Consider the following 13,975-nt stretch of genomic DNA (forward strand, 5'->3'; position numbering starts at 1 on the left):
TACTAATGGTGGTCCTTGAAAATAAAAGGGGTCGTCAAAATAGAAAGCAAATGCGAGGAAGGTATTTTCCCTGTGAGTGTATACAAGATGGCGTGAGGCTGATATGAAAACAAACAAAAAAAAAACTGCACCAGCCACAGAAAGTACCAGGAAGTGTATTGTCAGATCAAAGGTAGTAATACTGAAGCGTATCATAAAAGCATGTCACACAGGCAAGTACATGTTCAAACCACTCCACACCGACTGCACATTCTACTAGGTGAAGCAGATCTTCCATATAAAGGTAATGTGAAGAATTATTGACATGCACTTAATAGTCTGTAAAGGCCCTGAGCATTGCTCTCTCTTAAAAACAAATTTTAAAAATGTTAAGAGTGTACATAGCAATCATTGACTAATCAGATTTGTAAGGGCATGTGTCCAGTTTTTCCAATAAAGCTCTAGATCCAGGCTTGATTTTCAAACGTAAATTGACTTTTTTTTTATGGAGAACTTAAAATCAATTTCCAAGATCCAATTATACGAGTTTAATTATATTAATAAGGGAGAGGGGGGTTAATGTTGATTCCTTTTTTTCCGAGGTGTACTGTAGGAGCTTTTATAAATCTGTTGGATCGAATCTCCGCACAGAAAGTGGTCAAAACACTTCAGCCTTCTCGTGGGCTTGAAGACGTGCATTACATTTTCAAAACAACCATGGGTCAGTAACCAATAAGCATTCTTAAACATGCACATATTGCAGTTGAGCGCAATATGTGTTTTTAATAACGTGTATTTGCATTAGAAATGTTGCTTAAAAGCAGCTCACATCTGCACACATTCACAGCTTACTTAAAAGAATAGACAAATAATAAACGAAAAACACATTTCATGCTGCAGCATGAAAAGAAGTCAGATAATTAAACGCCGGGTATCCAAACAGAAAAGATCGTGAGAGAAGAGTAAAATCAATTTCATGGTGCAACTATTTGTTGACGAATTTGCAAATTAAATTAAATGAATTTCCAGCCCCTGCATGAACAACAATGCTTGAAGTAGTTTTTATCAAGAGCATTATTAAATAAAAGAAGCTATTGTCTTGACATTTAGATGTCTGGATTAAGCCATAATTGAAAATATATATTTTAGAACTGTGAAAGGAAAATTGAGATGCAGTTTTTCAAAGTGTAGGTTCTTATGAAAATTTTTCACTGCAACCCTGCCCTAAATAAGAATAGCAATCACCATGCCAACGATACTACTTTCAAAATAGCTGGTTGTTATGTTCTATTCAAAATATGGTCTTGTTCATTATTCATACTGCACACTAACACTAAACTGACATTGGCATCAGTACACCAGTTTTAACAAAAGAACATTAATAAATAAATAACTTTTTTGTTGGTCTACCTGTAATTTATACAAATATTTAACAAATCATTTCAATATTTAGGACCACCATTCATTTGCCACACTCCGCTTTAAGTACACCTCTGGTAGAACCAATTTTGACAAGTTCTGTGATTTTAGTATCCCTGTTCAGAACTGAGAAGGACACCTGGACCTGTTTTTTACAAGATCTCATTAAAAGATTCCCTGGTATTGTTCCCCACTGCTACCCCAAAGACAGAAAGTCCAAGCCAATGATGGCCAACCAGAGGCAATCCCGGTCCTATGAATCCACAAACAAAAAAAAAACTATGGCTAAAAGCGCCCTCATGACAGATTGTGTGCGCAGAGAAAGCAGCGGCCATTTATACGAAGCTCTGGGACGTAATCAAACGGAGAATCCTGTTGTCACCCAGAGATTTTCTGGACCCGGGTTTTTGGCGTGACGTCGACGTACAGCAGACGATCTAGGCATGAAAATAAAAAAACGGAATAAAAATCCCCGGAAACGTTAGACTCCCCAGGTGCCACCCTGCACTCGCAGACAAAAACAGCACACGGGGGAATCGGCACGACGGTGCGGTTTCTGGGTCTACCGTGCAGCGAGGCCGGCCACACACCAGTAAAAAATGAATCAGATGTTTCATTCAGCCGTTATAAATATTTCAGCGTCGACGGTGCCGATTTGTCTATCCCCTGCACTCGACTAAAAAGAGGCGGCAAGCTCAGAGCGCAGGAAACAAAGGAGAAGCCGGTCGTGGCGGGGACTAGAACGAAACATGCTCTTTTACTCGTGTCTTCTTCTCTCTTTTTCAACCGAAAGAGGAAAGAAAAGGGCGTGTAGGGGGATTTTAAGGACGAGGGGAGGAAAAAAATGCTCCACAAAATGGCGGCGTGAAACCGGGCTGAGGTGATGCTCGGCCTGGGCCCTCACGGAGGAGACGTCGGCCTCCCCTCTCCTCCTGACAGCTTCTCAGGAAGAAGTGTCGGCGCTCCGTGCCTCTCTCCCTCCCTCTCCCTCCCCGAGCGTGGGGGGCCTCCTCTGGAGAGGCGGAAGCAGGGGTTTGAATCGCACTTCAGTGCCAGTCTGCGGGAGATTGCTTTTCCCCGCGCCTCCCGCTGACGGCGGGCGAGGTGGGGGGGGAGGGAGGTGGAGGCCCGGGAGTTATTCAATCAGGCCTGGGCTGTGGAGTGCCGGAGGAGGCCAGGGAGGGGGTGGGGGGGGGGAGCTGACGGGGGTTGGAAGGGCAGCCAGGGGGGTCCTTAGAGGGCTGATTAGAAGGAGGCCCTTGTATGGTCCACCTTACGGCGCTGGGCAGAATTAGCCGGCTCCTCGCCTGGGCTGAGTTCTGCGGCAGGAGGCTCACCTGTCACCGAGTTTGTCAGGGGCTTCCGAATTCAGAATCCCAGCATCGTATTAATAAAATATCAGCCCTGCATGCTTCTACCTGGCCTGGCCAACTCTGACCCAGCTTGAGGTTGATCTTTAACCTCCAATACTGCAGCAGATGAAAAGAAAATACATACAGTATATATATATATATATATATATATAAATATATATATATACAGTACAGTATATATACACTCAGCGACCACTTTATTAGGTATTTACTAGACTGATTTTTTAGACTTATCGGTTTTCCGCTGCTGTAGCTCATCCACTTGAAGATGCGATGTGCTGTGTGTTCAGAGATGCTCTTCCGCATACCACTGTTGTAACATGTGGTTATTTGAGTTAGTCACCTTCCTGTCAGTTTGAACCAGTCTGGCTGTTCTCCTCAGACCTCTCTCATTAAGGCATTTTTCGGTCACAGAACTGCAGCTCACTGGATATATTTGGCCTGTATGCTTTAACACATTTAGTTGCTGCCACTTGATTGGCTGAGTAGATATTCACATGAATACGCTGGTTCAGAGGTCTACCTAAAAAAATAGTCACTGAGTGTTCTTCCTGTACAGTATATACACTCACTGCGCACTTTATTAGTTATTATTTAATCAGCCAATCATGTGGCCGTAACTAAATGCATAAAAGAATGCAGACATGGTCAAGAGGTTCAGCTGTTTTTCAGACCAAATGTCAGAATGGGGAACAAATGTGGTCTAAGTGACTTTGACCTTGGAATGATTGTTGGTGCCAGACAGGGTGGTTTGAATATCTCTGAAACTGCAGATTTCCAGGGATTGTCACACTCAACAGTCTGTAGAGTTTGCAGAGAATGGTGTGACAGTAACTCAAATAACCCCACATAACAACAGTGGTATGCAGAAGAGCATCTCTGAACTCACAACTCCTCCAACCTCTAAAGTGGACAGGCTACAGCAGCAGAAGATATAAAATAAGTCTAATAAATACTACACCCTGAGTGTATACCGATATACAGTACGTGCGTGTGTGTATTAGTGTATGTGTGTGTGCCTGCATGTGTTTCAATAATGAAAGAAAGGAAGACCAGTTGCTGTATGCTGAATTGATTTCTGCTGCTACTGGCGGCTTTTCTCTCCTCTGTAAGTGGGGGGCAGTCTTTCTTTACCAAGGTTTGTTAGCAAAGGACAGAATAATAATCTGACAGTGGTCTGACAGGCCCATGTCACTGACAAGAGGCCGATGTGAAAAGCGGTAATTTTGTGTAAACGGCGACACGAGACATTAATCTGAGCGCGGAGACAGCGAAAGCGCGCTTGAGCCCACTGCCAATGATGAAACCAGACAGCGAGCCCCTGTAAAGTCCTGTTTCGTACACTCCGAGCCTTGGCATTAAAAAATAAGAACAGCACCTCCGTTATTAGGAGCAGCTCCTGATTGTAACTTGAGAGAGATCACTTCTATGGCCCCAGTGTTGCAGTCAATGGCAGAAATCAAACCTGACAGATAGTACAACAGTCTAGATGTGTGCATCCGCAGGAGACAGCAAGAGAACAATGCACAGGTTGAATATAATGATTGTTTTTCCCTCCCTGGCTCAGGCCTGTAGTTCTTTCATAACCCCTCGCAGAAAAAGGTCATATATCTTTCATGCTTGCTCTTGTCTGGGCAACTTCAAAAAAAAAAGGCGTGAAATAAATATAAGCAGGGATAAAACAAAGCCGTGAGAGGTGGGACGATCAGTCCGCCCAAAAAATGTCCATCACTCAAGAAGAACACGCTAGAAACGGCCCTTGAGTGTTTGGCATTAATAAACAAACTGGTGAATAAAAAATCATAACGCAACTGGCTAATACCAGAGAAAGTACAACATGTTCATTTGCGGTGTTGGGAAAACAACTTTGGAAATGGAGTTGCACAAACTACCAATTACTTCACACTGAAATCAGTTGAACTACAAGCCTAAAAAAATGCAGCTTTGAAAACTACAATGACTCAAATAACTTTGTTCAATGAAACAAAATCATTCATATTACCCAGATATGACGCACATGTGAGCATTGCCTTCTTTTTGTCCATGGGGAGAACCTTTATACAGCTCAGTGGGGAGAGTTAACAATGTGTGGCAGTTGGCAGTTGAACATTGGCAATGATTTTGGAGCGGAGTGCTCCTCACCAGTCAAGGTTAGACAGGAAAATAAGAGAGATGGCGGGATTTTATCAAAGGGGTTTGGAAAGTTTGGTTCCTGCAGTGAACTACACCACAAAATGATAAAATGACTAATATTCAACCACTACACAAAGGTAGTTGAATATCTGCAAAATGTCATTAAACTACTAGTTTAACTACATGTACTGTTCATTTGTACAGAAAAATAAGCAGGGAGATGAAAGGACTCGGGTTCAAAGCGGCCTTTTTAAGTTTAGGCACATTAATGGGCTTGTGCACATGCACACAAATGAGGTGTCTGCGGTTACACACCGGTCACAGTTACATGCCGCTCACACACGAGCAGGAAGGCTTGCCATTTACCATTTCGACAATGACCTTCGACGTCTGCATTTTGATTTTCTTCGCTGGGCACTGACTAACAAACAGTCAGTGACGATATTGGTAGCATTAACCTTGCTCCTGGCACCTAATAGCTTAGTGGCTGGCTTCTGAATTATGATTTGAAGAGCACGTAATTAGAGGAAAAGAGACTGCACTCTATTCTTTTGTTAGATACAAATGACTAACACTGCTAATGCGGTGCCGCCATTGTGGTTCAGTGCCTGTCCACCAGAGTCTCTGTGAATAATTTTAACGGTGAGGACACTCTGCTGTGTCATTCATTGGCTGATGTCTTCAGATATATACTGTATCTATCCCATTAATGATCCAAGGCAGGCACCTCATCTGAAGGCCACTGTAAATCAACCTGACTGAAAGAGATCAGACAGTGTCTCATAAGACACTCTCTGAAGACAACTGTTAGTTTTATGTAAAAATGCCAAACCTTATGTTTAGACCTCCATGTCAAATGATTACTTTTAATTGAATTACATTTATAATTTTACCATAAAGTGAATTCCAGATCAGTTCAAGAGGCACCAAAACCACTTTGCTCTCTCTACTATTTTGACTACATGTGCTATTTGTGGAGTATAAAGTACAGACAGGGTTTCACCTGCACTTTATTATTTGTACTGGATTGGGAAGACAAGTGTAAGAAAGCTGCTTTACTAGCTTCTGGAGTATATATTTTGTTCTCCTTGCACCTACTCAGCGAATTCAGGAAAGGGCCACCAGTCCAGTGTGCCCTGGTTCATCTTGTACTGTGAGGAATGGTTATTAATAAGACCCAGAAGATTGCCCATTCTGGCCAGTTTGGGCCCTAAAGCATTGTGGGTAGAAGCCTTCACAAGCGAAAAAGGAAACATTTGCTCGGTCTCACCGTTATGTTGTAATGATGTAATGGTGTTGGGAGAATTGTACGTGTACTGTGGGGTACTGGGCTTAGTTTTTTGTAGAGAACTGAAGTGGGGGAAGGGAGTAAGGAGACCAGAAACCAAAGCAATCAGCACACAATGGTATTAGTCAGAATTTGTAGTCAGACCATGAGCCAAATACGTAATTTTGAAATACGCAAATGTAGAAATACTGTTATACAATTTACTGAAATTTGTATTGGAACCTACAAAATACCCTCAAAAGTGAAAAACTCTGAAATCCACCTTCTGGTCCTCTTGGTTCACTCAATTGCACCAGGCAAGATCAACTGAGCACAGAAACGTATTTAAATTCCCAGAAAATGCATATTTGAGCAATGTCTGTTTGTAACTATGTTTCACTGTGGGACCGGTCCTGCTCTTCAATTTTAGGGTGTTCAACCTCCACAAAAGCAGACGTGGGCAGTGTGGAGTGACTTGGCATACACCCGGCACCCTGAATAGCGCTGGAAGCCGACGAGGTGATTGCATCAGTAACAGACGGTCGGTTTGGATACACACCTGTAGCTCTGTCTGGAAGAAGAACTTCTGTGGACACTGGGAGCAGTCGTAGATTTTGTCCTCCTGACCATGAGATGAGAAAATATGCTGCTGCAGCTTGCTCGCCTGGACAAAGACTGTGGAGGAAAGGGGAAAAAACCTTTTTATTTAAATCCTTTTTATTGGATATTCCTATGTACCGTTAACCCTTTCCACTTTGCCCCACCCAGAGGGCAATTTCCACCTATTTTGTACGAGTCCTATACAAGTGTGAATATCTCAAAAACGATTTACTGCACACACATGGTTGAAGACTTAATTAAACAAGAGGCTTGTACAATTCAGAACAAATCTATGTCAGAGCATGTACATTCAGTGTGCACAACAGCTACAGTGAAATAGCTGTAATAAAATGGGTCTGTTTTTCATAGTTTAGCACTGAATATCTCAATTTCTAAGTCAAGGACCAACCCAGAACTACAAACTTCAATGTGATGTCAACTCGTGTAGAAATTATGGTAAAGATATCGACAGGCATTCAAATTACACATGAGTTTTCCCAAAACTGCACCCAGATGTCCTCAAGTGTCCCCAAATCTCTCCAAATACAAAACATCTGCATATCTTTTTGTCCAGAGACATGAATGATCAGAAAAGCTTATTTTTCATAATACCATCTGTTTAAAAAAATGGAAATGTTTTTGATTACATGATGTCTATCAGTTTTCATTGTTTTAAAACTTTAATATTGAGTATTGTGAATATTGCACGAGCATGATAAAAAAAATAAAAAAAACATTAACGCCTGGCTTGTATCTCCTGTGATGGTCATCGGTGCAGGCCACGTAACTACACCAAAGTTAAGCACACCAAGAAGCGATGTATACCTGATATTTCTGTGTTTGAATCATTACATAAACTATTGCCATATTTATGGAATATCGATTGAAATTCCAAACACAACAAACATAATGAATTCATTCTTTTTAAGTTGTTATTAAAACATACAATTATGCTGACTACACAGTGAATTATTTGTATAAAGAATTTTCCATGTTGAAACAATCTGTCTATATGCAGTACTCCATTAAATCTAAACATTTTAGTGACATCAACAGTGACATTTTTCATTGGTCGAGTACAGACAGCTAGGAGAATAACACTACGTTCTATTTACATACTCAAAATACGAGGGAAAAAATAAATAATTATAACAACAAAAATGTCACCCCATCTAGTAAAAAGCCGTCATTAGTCTACATTGCTAATTATAATATTTACAATATAAATATTCATGTAGGCAACTAATTTCTGAGGACCCACGGTGCACTGACTGTATTACAAACCGGTATAGCTGACGGTTAAAAATATATATCCATCCAATTTAATTAAGCAATAGTCCATACTGGTAAACTGCTAAAGTTTGTGTGTATTCTCCAGGGAGCACTTCAAACATGCTGTTTGTTATCCCCGACCCATAAACCCCTATGCTTTAAGGACTGCTATTTAAAACAGCAAATCTCTGAGGTCCTGGTACATTGGAGAAGTTAGTATTTATGGCTTCATTTGAATTTCTTATCAGTGGAAAACTTTTCCCCATGGCTATGCGAGGGCGCCACACGTCGGATAAAAGGAACCAGAGGTACGGTCTCTTTGGGTGTCTTTAGATCAGCGCAGATTATGCGCTCGATGCAAACGCCTTCAATAATATAAACATGCTCCAATTTTAATGACTACAAAACAAGGCCCTCAGACTCTGTAAAGCTTTACCTGGGAGATGCGTTATTAATAATTAAAGCCCATATGCCAGAGGCAGAGTTAGGGTTGGCAGCAAAGCCTTCAGACGGACAGCTAGCTCAACTGTGACCTCAGGAAAAAAGTTTATGTCTATAATATTAATGAATTATATGTGACACCCAACTACTGCAAATAACCAAGCAGTCACAAACCTGCCCTGTAGATACTCTAGGCAACAGAACTCTGTTTCATTATCATGCATGCCGAAGTATCAATGCAGAAATTTCCTTCTTCTAGGCTCCCAATTCCATAACAGACAGGCTATATTTATACAAACAGGAACTAAAGATGGCTGCAGTACAGGCCTGGCAGAGCATCACCAGGGAAGATACTCAGTGTCTATGGGTCACAGATTTCAGCCAGTCATCAAATGTAAAGGATTTGCAACCAAGTGCTAAGTACGATGACGTCATTTAAGATTGTGTCAATCGTGACCCTATGAGGATAGGCTAAAGGCACCTTTGTCATGCAAATCTTACATTATTTTGTGCAAAAAGATTGTTATTAATGCAATTGTATTTTATTTTATTAAGTCAGTGGTAGTAATGAAATGGATTTCATTAACTTTATAATGAGTTATGGTGGGACATGTCAATCACCAATATTTCTGAATCAATCAATGCAATTTGTTCACCATAGACTATGGCAGAGGTCCTCACTCCTGGTCCTGGAAAGCTGCAGGGTGTGCTGGCTTTTGTTGTAACTCTTAGCACTTAGTTGATCAATTAAAGCACTTAATTATGCAGTTATCTCACCTCACCTGCTTTCTTGGGTCTGAATTGGTTGTTGATATTAAGGCGACCAGGACCACCAGACTATGGAGTAAATAAGGGAGCACATGACAAGGCCTCCCATTTTTGCACTTCATCAAGTCTCTCACCATAGCCTCAAATTCCAAGCACATTTGAACAATTATAAGTCTTGTCCTTTTGCAATTTGGTAGTAACTCCATGCTTTGGCTTAATCATCGCAGATGTTACATTTTCTAGAGTACAAACAAGGCCATAATAAACTACTAAACAATGATATGGAAGAAAAGCAGATTGAGGAGAGGCAAAACAGTTTTAAGTCATGCAAATTTCAGTACGAACCCCAAACATAAATAAATATGTCAAAGCTTGGCGAACTCAACCGACACTCCAAACATGCGGTTTACATGCCTCAGTACCAGAACATGTGGACCACAATGACGGTACATAGTCTAAAACTTCTTAAAATGTGCTTGACTTGGTGAAGTTGAGATGAGTTTGCTTTCTGTCGTCAGTGAGATGTCGTGAATTCACCTCTGTAGGACAAGCCTGTAAGCCTAATCTGCTACATTCTTGATTGATTGTTGAATTATTCTTTGTTGCATTATATCTCTTTTTGGATTTTTATCAATGGAATAAAAAAAAAGAAAAATTCTATTCTCCCTTGAGAGGAGGAAAAATCTGGTCTGACAGGTTATGGTCACTCAATAATGGTGACTGAATTACATATGTGCACTGGTTACTTATCCAAATGGGACCAGGACACAAATACATTTTTGTCACAGATGTTTAACACCTCTGTATCTTCGAAAATGAGCTTGACATCTTCATCCACACTGAGACCTTTCCATTGGTAAAATAAAAATCCCATCTTACCTACATTACCTCATATTTTTATTATTAGTTGTTCCAAATCCCTTTTAACTATCCCAAATCCTTCCAGTGATCTTGGGGAAAAAAGGCCCCAAACTGTCCAAATTGTCAATTTCTTGAGCTGTAGAGGCTGCACCTTCACACCCAGTGTAATATACGTATGCACCACCTGGATGTTTCTCCCTTTGTCTGGAACAGGAAGATATCTTTTCAGCGCAGAGAAAACAGCATTCCTTTGGAAGGGGAAGTGAGCTGATGAAACACACACTCTGGGGCTGCTTTATTTATTAGCACTTTTCTCTGTGTTACTGCGGAAAAAGAGGAGTTCATTATTATTGCATATTTGCTTGGCAGTTAGCCTCATCCAGAGAATATCCCTCCAGAGCGCTATGCTCCAGGGCCCAGACAACACTGCTCCATACAGTATTCAAAGCTTTGCCCCAAGGGTCTGTATGCTACCCCTTACTGTACAGTGCATCACACCAGCACCCTTTAACAAAGACTTTACAGAAACAAGAGACTGATCTCTGTATAGCCCAGACTCCCTTGAATAAATGTGTATGCTCACCATAGCAAGACCTTTACAATGCATTCTAATAAACTGTGATCTCAATGTGAGGGCCATTATGTGAGCACTTTAAATTAACAAATCAAAGTGTTTGCTTTTGTTTTTCTTCACAAACAGTTTGGCAGGTAAATGTTGCTAAACTGACTGTTGAGTAGACGTTACCACATTGGCAAAAAATAAATCTTCACCAATATAGTTTTCACAAAATTCTAAAGTCAAAGTTAACAACAAACATCGATTAAATCAAGATATATGTTTGAATAAAATGCAGTCTAGTCTATTCTGTAACCATTCTATTCTGGTCCGGCTTTTTTTCCCTTCTTTCATTTTTTCCCTATTCTCCTATTCTGACCAGACTGTAAGTGACGGTAACCATGGCACTGTAGATAGAATGACAGGGAGAACAAAGCAATTAGAGAGTGTGGCCAGCAGCACGAGCGGATCGTCTGATAGGTGCCCTGATAGATGCAGCGGGCATATCTAAAACCAGTATGGCAGAGCTCACCATTGATCTCAAGTCAATTTCTCAGGGCCTGGCGGATTGCAGCTGTAACATAAACGCGGTCGGTTCTGCATTGCTGCCACCCACAATGCTTCACCGCGGGGATTAGCATAAATTGGACCGGCTTCGGGTGGCCTGCGTAGCCGCGGCCATCTGCAGTGCAGCGTATCTTTCCGTTTTCACGTGGAATTTCTCTGAATTTCGAGGCCGCTGTGCACCATCATTGTTAGTAGTTCTCAGTAACGGTTTAACAAGTCAAAACTCCTCAATGAGCTGAATGAGGGGGAGGAAGTGGCATCTGACTGAAAGGCTTTGAATTTCCTCATCTTTTCCTCATCACAAACCACTTTTCTGACCGTATTTTGATACCGCAATACAAAATGAACTTCACATTCTCTGTTTAAATTTCAATTTCAAATTTCTTAAGATTCCGATCAAATGAGATACCGACCTTGTGCTTTGCCGCATATTTAACAACGCAAGAACCCTGGGCTGACACACTGTATGTAAACCCTCCCTACCTCTAGGTGGAGCTAGGCTAGTCCTCGTCCTATTCTGTCTCAACAGCCTCATAGACACAGGAGGATCATGCTAAAGGCATAACCTTAGCAAAACTAAAAATACCTTGGCTATCCCACCCAAAGTACAGTCGACAGGAACCCAAACTCAAAAAGCAACCCAAACTCGAAGGAAGACCACTTCGACGCAGACGAACGGTCATCTCTAAATGGCTACATTCCACGGAGCCGCACTTAAGCACCGCGCAGATGCGGCTAATTTGCGGGCGCGCATTCTTTTCCCTTTAATATTTTTTTTCCTTCTTCTTGAGGAGCTGCCATCGTCTTCGCCGTGGGTTCAGACACGGGGGCGGGAGGAGGCCTTGGCCTCTGCGGTGGGCTCGCATCATCAGCGGGCGCAGAGCGCCGTGCGCGCTGGCAGAGGCAGCGGAGGTTGCGAAGGGGGCAAGGCCCGCACGCAGTGGGTGGAATGCGCTGATATTACACTTCTGATTAGTTCTCAAGGGCCACAAATTGCAGACCTTTCCTGTGGCCTCATCATTTTTGTCAGTGTGTGTTTTCTTCAAGCAAGCACAAAAGCAATATTAAGCTGTTTGTTTTTTTTGTTTTTTTCCTTTTTCAAAAAAAAGTGTACATCGTCTTGTTTCTCTGAAGTTTCACGCGGGGTCCTTTCTTTCGCTCGGAGATAGAGAAATCTACGGAGTTATCAGAGGGAATCCATGCCAGTTTTTCCTATCAGCTTCATCAGCATTATCTAAGTGGATGATTAATTATCTTAAACAACAGCAATGCGTTAAGAGCTTTGTTAAGGCTGCCCTGTGTTGGGGTTTAAAGGTGAGCATCCCTGATGAAAAAAACTGGACAAGCTAGGTTTTGAAACAGCTTGAAAGCTGGTTGACCAGTTCAGACCAGCTCCCAGCTTGACATGGTTTGACCAACTTAAGCTATGTTTTGAAAGAGACAAGCTACCAGCACTAACTGTTTGAACAGGGTATACCCAGCTAGATCAGCTTTATGACCAGCTTGGCCATGCTGGTTGACCAGCTCATATCCAGCTAGACCATCTAATGACCAGCTTGTCCAAGCTGGCATAGTTGGATTTTACAGCAGGGACTGCATTTCTGCTATTATAAGACCCAAGTCCTAATGTTTTGTTTGACTTTTAAATCTAAAGTAGCAGAATTATTTATCGTATCAAATCAGCCATTTATCAGTACCACTAGTGGTGTATTTGAAAGGTCTTTCCACAGAGTGCAGAGCCACACTGAGCTCTCTGATACTGCTGAGAGACCAGCCCAGTTTTCCTCCCGCACACAGAACTTATTCTTTTTAAGTTTGGGGTTTTTCATTCCAATTCCCCCACCAGCGCTTCCGGGCTGTCCTTGCTGCCGGAGAGGCCCGGCCGATCGTAGCTGGAGGCTCCTTCCCTTCCGTCGCCTGTCGCATCCTCCCTGGGAGGGAACAAGTTACTCTGTCATCTTACCGGGAGCTCCTGCTCCCCACAAGTCCCCTCCTCTCCTCTCCTCTCCTCCTCTGTCCCCTCTTCTCATCCTCAATCCTTTGCCTCACCTCACCACTCCCTGCCCTCCTCCCACCCCTGACTACTGTATGTCCACAGCAGTTCTTTTCTTGCCCGGTCCTCGGGAGTCTATTTCCCTTTTTTCTCTCTTACTCATTCTGTTCCTCCATCTTGTCTGCTTTATACCCTCCTCCCCTCTCCCCTCAAATACCTGAAATACCAAATACGTTGTTGTTTTGGATTGAGATACTTTTCAGATTGGTTTTGCCCGCTGCAACTGAGCCTACCAAGAGTACCAACAGGCTTCACTTTTTGAGAGTATTTCCAATAGACAAACCATTGGGGGCAGACTGTATCTTTAAGGTACATGACTAGGACCCGGAAGGTTGGTAGTTCAATCCCAGGTGTAGCCACGATAAAATCCGCACAGCTGTTGGACCCTCGAGCAAGGCACTCAACCCCACATTGCTCCACGGGGGATTGAACCCTGCTTAGTCTAAGGAACTGTACATCACCTCAGATGAAAGCATCAACCATATAACAAATAAAGAAAGTATTTGAATCCAAAACAGTTACGAATCTGACCCAGGACTGAACCATTTAGTTCTCCTGCACTCCTCTTCTTATTCTCTCACTCCCCCATCCTCTCCTCTCCTCTCTTCAGCCAGCACAGCCTTAGTGCCAGTGGCTGTGAGCAGGTTGGGGACTCACTGGGCAGTTTGTACATTATTGAGCTGATG

At 42.3% G+C, this 13,975-nt stretch overlaps 1 protein-coding gene across 5 annotated transcripts in view; it reads right to left on the bottom strand.

Annotated features, from left to right (window-relative positions):
- The window catches only part of LOC133127769 (zinc finger protein 521-like), a 171,889-nt gene that overhangs the window by 17,033 nt on the left and 140,881 nt on the right, over positions 1-13,975 (bottom strand). For all 5 annotated transcript variants that reach the window (XM_061240922.1, XM_061240927.1, XM_061240923.1 and 2 more), the window contains one exon: positions 6,731-6,846. In XM_061240922.1, the coding sequence (XP_061096906.1) occupies positions 6,731-6,846 (116 nt within the window). The remainder of the gene's footprint in view (positions 1-6,730; positions 6,847-13,975) is intronic.

Source organism: Conger conger, chromosome 4 (genome assembly GCF_963514075.1).
Source record: "Conger conger chromosome 4, fConCon1.1, whole genome shotgun sequence".
Classification (NCBI taxonomy): Eukaryota; Metazoa; Chordata; class Actinopteri; order Anguilliformes; family Congridae; genus Conger; species Conger conger.